At 43.6% G+C, this 7,166-nt stretch overlaps 1 protein-coding gene across 1 annotated transcript in view; it reads left to right on the top strand.

Moving 5' to 3' along the window:
• The window catches only part of LOC135536149 (tripartite motif-containing protein 16-like), a 22,965-nt gene extending 16,767 nt beyond the window's left edge, over positions 1-6,198 (top strand). Inside the window, exons 4-6 of the mRNA XM_064962538.1 lie at positions 4,910-5,069; positions 5,195-5,254; positions 5,486-6,198. Coding sequence (XP_064818610.1) covers positions 4,910-5,069; positions 5,195-5,254; positions 5,486-5,994 — 729 coding nt within the window. The 3' untranslated portion in view covers positions 5,995-6,198. The remainder of the gene's footprint in view (positions 1-4,909; positions 5,070-5,194; positions 5,255-5,485) is intronic.
• The last annotated feature ends 968 nt before the right edge of the window (positions 6,199-7,166 follow it).

Genomic DNA, 7,166 nt, shown 5'->3' with positions numbered 1-7,166 from the left:
TCTCTCTCTCTCCAGAGGTATCAGTCTCTCTCTCTCTCCAGAGGTATCAGTCTCTCTCTCTCTCCAGAGGTATCAGTCTCTCTCTCTCTCCAGAGGTATCAGTCTCTCTCTCTCTCTCCAGAGGTATCAGTCTCTCTCTCTCTCCAGAGGTATCAGTCTCTCTCTCTCTCCAGAGGTATCAGTCTCTCTCTCTCTCTCCAGAGGTATCAGTCTCTCTCTCTCTCTCCAGAGGTATCAGTCTCTCTCTCTCTCTCCAGAGGTATCAGTCTCTCTCTCTCTCTCCAGAGGTATCAGTCTCTCTCTCTCTCTCTCTCTCTCTCTCTCCAGAGGTATCAGTCTCTCTCTCTCTCTCTCCAGAGGTATCAGTGTCTCTCTCTCTCTCTCTCCAGAGGTGTCAGTCTCTCTCTCTCTCTCCAGAGGTATCAGTGTCTCTCTCTCTCTCTCTCTCTCTCTCCAGAGGTATCAGTCTCTCTCTCTCTCCAGAGGTATCAGTCTCTCTCTCTCTCTCCAGAGGTATCAGTCTCTCTCTCTCTCTCCAGAGGTATCAGTCTCTCTCTCTCTCTCTCTCCAGAGGTGTCAGTCTCTCTCTCTCTCTCTCTCTCCAGAGGTATCAGTCTCTCTCTCTCTCTCCAGGGGTATCAGTCTCTCTCTCTCTCTCCAGAGGTATCAGTCTCTCTCTCTCTCTCCAGAGGTATCAGTCTCTCTCTCTCTCTCTCTCTCCAGAGGTATCAGTCTCTCTCTCAATTCAATTTCAATTCAAGGGGCTTTATTGGCATGGGAAACATGTGTTAACATTGCCAAAGCAAGTAAGGTATATAATATATAAAGTGAAATAAACAATAAAAATTAACAGTAGACATCACACATACAGAAGTTTCAAAACAATAAAGACATTACAAATGTCATATTATATATATATACAGTGTTTTTACAATGTGCAAATGGTAAAGGACACAAGATAAAATAAATAAGCATAGATATGTGTTGTATTTACAATGGTGCGTGTTCTTCACTGGTTGCCCTTTTCTTGTGGCAACAGGTCACAAATCTTGCTGCTCTGATGGCACACTGTGGAATTTCACCCAGTAGATATGGGAGTTTTTCAAAATTGGATTTGTTTTCGAATTCTTTGTGGATCTGTGTAATCTGAGGGAAATATGTCTCTCTAATATGGTCATACATTGGGCAGGAGGTTAGGAAGTGCAGCTCAGTTTCCACCTCATTTTGTGGGCAGTGAGCACATAGCCTGTCTTCCCTTGAGAGCCATGTCTGCCTACGGCGGCCTTTCTCAATAGCAAGGCTATGCTCGCTGAGTCTGTACATAGTCAAAGCTTTCCTTAATTTTTGGTCAGTCACAGTGGTCAGGTATTCTGCCGCTGTGTACTCTCTGTGTAGGGCCAAATAGCATTCTAGTTTGCTCTGTTTTTTTGTTAATTCTTTCCAATGTGTCAAGTAATTATCTTTTTGTTTTCTCATGATTTGGTTGGGTCTAATTGTGCTGCTGTCATGGGGATCTGTAGGGTGTGTTTGTGAACAGAGCCCCAGGACCAGCTTGCTTAGGGGACTCTTCTCCAGGTTCATCTCTCTGTAGGTGATGGCTTTGTTGTGGAAGGTTTGGGAATCGCTTCCTTTTAGGTGGTTATAGAATTTAACTGCTCTTTTCTGGATTTTGATAATTAGTGGGTATCGGCCTAATTCTGCTCTGCATGCACTATTTGGTGTTCTACGTTGTACACTGAGGATATTTTTGCAGAATTCTGCGTGCAGAGTCTCAATTTGGTGTTTGTCCCATTTTGTGAAGTCTTGGTTGGTGAGCGGACCCCAGACCTCACAACCATAAAGGGCAATGGGCTCTATGACTGATTCAAGTATTTTTAGCCAAATCCTAATTGGTATGTTGAAATTTATGTTCCTTTTGATGGCATAGAATGCCCTTCTTGCCTTGTCTCTCAGATCGTTCACAGCTTTGTGGAAGTTACCTGTGGCGCTGATGTTTAGGCCAAGGTATGTATAGTTTTTTGTGTGCTCTAGGGCAACAGTGTCTAGATGGAATTTGTATTTGTGGTCCTGGTGACTGGACCTTTTTGGAACACCATTATTTTGGTCTTACTGAGATTTACTGTCAGGGCCCAGGTCTGACAGAATCTGTGCATAAGATCTAGGTGCTGCTGTAGGCCCTCCTTGGTTGGTGACAGAAGCACCAGATCATCAGCAAACAGCAGACATTTGACTTCAGATTCTAGTAGGGTGAGGCCGGGTGCTGCAGACTTTTCTAGTGCCCGCGCCAGTTCGTTGATATATATGTTGAAGAGGGTGGGGCTTAAGCTGCATCCCTGTCTAACCCCACGACCCTGTGTGAAGAAATGTGTGTGTTTTTTGCCAATTTTAACCGCACACTTGTTGTTTGTGTACATGGATTTTATGATGTCGTATGTTTTACCCCCAACACCACTTTCCATCAGTTTGTATAGCAGACCCTCATGCCAAATTGAGTCGAAGGCTTTTTTGAAATCAACAAAGCATGAGAAGACTTTGCCTTTGTTTTGGTTTGTTTGGTTGTCAATTAGGGTGTGCAGGGTGAATACATGGTCTGTTGTACGGTAATTTGGTAAAAAGCCAATTTGACATTTGCTCAGTACATTGTTTTCATTGAGGAAGTGTACGAGTCTGCTGTTAATGATAATGCAGAGGATTTTCCCAAGGTTACTGTTGACGCATATTCCACGGTAGTTATTGGGGTCAAATTTGTCTCCATTTTTGTGGATTGGGGTGATCAGTCCTTGGTTCCAAATATTGGGGAAGATGCCAGAGCTAAGGATGATGTTAAAGAGTTTTAGTATAGCCAATTGGAATTTGTTGTCTGTATATTTGATCATTTCATTGAGGATACCATCAACACCACAGGCCTTTTTGGGTTTGAGGGTTTTTATTTTGTCCTGTAACTCATTCAATGTTATTGGAGAATCCAGTGGGTTCTGGTAGTCTTTAATAGTTGATTCTAAGATCTGTATTTGATCATGTATATGTTTTTGCTCATTATTCTTTGTTATAGAGCCAAAAAGATTGGAGAAGTGGTTTACCCATACATCTCCATTTTGGATAGATAATTCTTCGTGTTGTTGTTTGTTTAGTGTTTTCCAATTTTCCCAGAAGTGGTTAGAGTCTATGGATTCTTCAATTACATTGAGCTGATTTCTGACATGCTGTTCCTTCTTTTTCCGTAGTGTATTTCTGTATTGTTTTAGTGATTCACCATAGTGAAGGCGTAGACTCAGGTTTTCCGGGTCTCTATGTTTTTGGTTGGAGAGGTTTCTCAATTTCTTTCTTAGAATTTTGCATTCTTCATCAAACCATTTGTCATTGTTGTTAATTTTCTTCGGTTTTCTATTTGAGATTTTTAGATTTGATAGGGAAGCTGAGAGGTCAAATATACTGTTAAGATTTTCTACTGCCAAGTTTACACCTTCACTATTACAGTGGAACGTTTTACCCAGGAAATTGTCTAAAAGGGATTGAATTTGTTGTTGCCTAATTGTTTTTTGGTAGGTTTCCAAACTGCATTCCTTCCATCTATAGCATTTCTTAATGTTACTCAGTTCCTTTGGCTTTGATGCCTCATGATTGAGTATTGCTCTGTTTAGGTAGACTGTGATTTTGCTGTGGTCTGATAGGGGTGTCAGTGGGCTGACTGTGAACGCTCTGAGAGACTCTGGGTTGAGGTCAGTGATAAAGTAGTCTACAGTACTACTGCCAAGAGATGAGCTATAGGTGTACCTACCATAGGAGTCCCCTCGAAGCCTACCATTGACTATGTACATACCCAGCGTGCGACAGAGCTGCAGGAGTTGTGACCCGTTTTTGTTGGTTATGTTGTCGTAGTTGTGTCTAGGGGGGAATACGGGGGAGGGAATGCTGTCACCTCCAGGCAGGTGTTTGTCCCCCTGTGTGCTGAGGGTGTCAGGTTCTTGTCCGGTTCTGGCATTTAGGTCGCCACAGACTAGTACATGTCCCTGGGCCTGGAAATGATTGATTTCCCCCTCCAGGATGGAGAAGCTGTCTTCATTAAAATATGGGGATTCTAGTGGGGGGATATAGGTAGCACACAGGAGGACATTTTTCTCTGTTAGGATAATTTCCTTTTGAATTTCTAGCCAAATGTAGAATGTTCCTGTTTTGATTAATTTAATGGAGTGAGTTAGGTCTGCTCTATACCAAATTAGCATACCCCCTGAGTCCCTTCCCTGTTTCACACCTGGTAGTTTGGTGGATGGGACTACCAGCTCTCTGTAACCTAGAGGGCATCCAGTGGGTCTGTCTCCTCTATACCAGGTTTCTTGCAGGATGACAATGTCTGTATTACCGATTTCTTTGGTGAAGTCCGGGTTTCTGCTCTTCAGGCCAAAGGCAGATGACCTCAGGCCTTGGATATTCCAGGATGAAATAGTAAAGGCTTTTTGTTCCATAAAGTGTCCAATGTTGTTGGTCGTGGTTTGGCCTCAGGCCAGTAAGTGTGAGCAGAGCCTGCTGAGCATCTGGTACATGCCATTGGCTTGGGCGAGTGTGAGAGTGGGGGTTGGGACTGTTTGCCCGCTCACTACCTGGGCGTATGTGTGGCTTCCATATTGAGGCCCTCTTTGCGGGGGTGGGGTGCATGGGGTGGGCAGGAGTGGCATAGGTCTGATCTGAGGGGGCCTAAATGGGGTGTGGGCATGATTGACGTGGGGGGGTGTTGATTGGTTGGGGTAGGGGTGTGGATGTGTCTGGGTGTGCGGTGGTCTGGATGTAATTCCTCTTGGCGTGGGTCCTCTATGTGTAGGTCCAGGGGGGGGTCCTGCAGGTCTGGGAGGGTGTCTCGCTGGTCTGGGTGGGGTGTCTTTTGATCTGTTGCTCTCTCTCTCTCTCTCTCCAGAGGTATCAGTCTCTCTCCAGTATCAGTGTATCTTCAGACTTACCCAGCATCGTTGTCCGTCCTCTTCAGTCCTTTGGAGATGTGAGTCAGACTGTGTCTGAACTGAGAGAGAAACTAGAAGACTTCCTTAAAGGAGAATGGACCAAGATCTCCACTACAGGTGTGTTGAAAACAATAAGAACATCAACTTTAGACCATTGAAAGTTCCCTACTAGTCATATACATGTGGAATATGGTCTGATGATAACATTCCCTCTCTCTGTCAATGTGTTTGTGTGTCTGTAGTGAATATAGTGGATGTTGTACTGCCTCCAGAGCCCAAGACCAGAGAACAGTTGTTACAATGTGAGTCTCTTTATTGTGAAGTAACTAACAGTCTCTTTTTACTGACACTCCTAACAATCCCTTTAGAAATATATAGCAATAGTAGATCTAATCAAAGACTGGGTCTCTATCTGACTCCTCATATTTCTCTGATTTGATCTCTGCTGTGCTCTAATCAAAGACAGGGGAGATACAGTATCTGACTTAACTTATTGTTCTGACTCCCCTCATTGGTCTCTGCTCTTCTCCCAGATTCCTGTCAGCTCACACTGGACCCAAACACAGCACACGCACTCCTCTCTCTGTCTAAAGGGAACAGAAAGGTGACCTGTACAGACCAAGTCCAACCATATCCTGACCATCCAGACAGATTCACCAACTACTGGCAGGTTCTGTGTAGAGAGGGTCTGTCTGGACGCTGTTACTGGGAGGTGGAGAGGACTGGTGATGTTGATACAGCAGTCTCATATAAAGACATCAGCAGAACAGGGAGAGGTGGTGGATTTGGATACAATAACAAGTCCTGGAGTTTAGATTACAATAGTGGTGGTTATTGTTTCAGACACAATAATGTTGTGACTAAAGTATCAGGCCCTCAGTCCTCCAGAGTAGGAGTGTACCTGGATCACAAGGCAGGTACTCTGTCCTTCTACAGTGTCTCTGACACAATGACCCTCCTCCACAGAGTCCAGACCACATTCACTCAGCCCCTCTATCCTGGGTTTGGTCTCACTGGTTCTGCTGAGCTGGTTAAACTGTAAACTGATTTGTTACTAATTAAAATTCAATGCAATGTTTTAATCTTGTACATTTCCATGAATCATGATGTCTGGTGTTGATGTATATTGGTTGTCATTCAGAACCATTGATATGTTTTCTCAGTTGGTTCTCTGTCTCTATGTAATTCTCCTCAGTATCATTGATCAGCTTGTTGGCTCGGTCCTAATTGATGTGTTCTCTGTCACCTGGAGCTGCATGGAAAATGGTCCAGGAACTAAAGGACAATTCAGGACTAGTCAGCCCACTACAAGCTGGTATCACTTCCTTTCTACTAAACTATATGGTCTGGTTTCCCAGACACCGATGAATCCTAGTCCTGGACTAAACAGTATGTTCAATGTAGATGTCCAGGAAACCGGCCCTAAATGTGTCATCTTTCATCCTCCCATACTGCTCAGTCCAGCAACATTAAACCTGTCCAGCAGGTGGTGCTGTTGACCAAACAATAAAACCAGCAGATATCTTGACTTGCCACTCAGTATATCAGTAATGTTCAGAATAGTACTTTAATATCATTGGAGATTGATGGTCTTTTTAATCCACTATCCAGAGTCAGGAACAGATGAAGTTAGGTCTGCTACTGTTCAGTGATTAAATATGATTTATGGTGATGGGAAATAATAAAAAACACTCAACTTCATCTAGTAATAGTTTTCCTTTGTTATTTATTCCAAGGTGTGTCTTTAACTTGTAAATGTATTGTGTGGAGGTGAGCTAGTGGTGTGGCTGATAGAATAGAATGAAGAGGGAGGAGGGGAGGAAGAGGGGAGGAGTGAAGGGCTGTTCAAGAAACCAGATGAGGAAGAGGAAGATGTTCAGGGGAATTACTGTCTCTGTTCCAAATGGTTCCCTATTCCCTACGTAGTGCACTACGCTGCTTCTGACCAGGTCTAAAGTAGTGTTCTACGTAGGGAATAGGGTGTAGATATATTACAATATCATGCTTTAGTGTTTGGCACAAAAATATATTAGATCTCCCCCCACTTCCTGTCTGTCATCCCCCAGTTCTGTTAAGACTTCCTCTCATTGAACTGGGCCTCATTCTAAATGGTCACTTTGTATTGATAGTCCATACTGGTCTTTACTATGGTTCTACATACAGTACCTGTATTGATAGTCCATACTGGTCTTTACTATGGTTCTACATACAGTA

This window comes from Oncorhynchus masou, unplaced genomic scaffold (genome assembly GCF_036934945.1).
Source record: "Oncorhynchus masou masou isolate Uvic2021 unplaced genomic scaffold, UVic_Omas_1.1 unplaced_scaffold_564, whole genome shotgun sequence".
NCBI lineage: Eukaryota > Metazoa > Chordata > Actinopteri > Salmoniformes > Salmonidae > Oncorhynchus > Oncorhynchus masou.
This window is presented reverse-complemented; position numbering and strand designations above follow the sequence as displayed.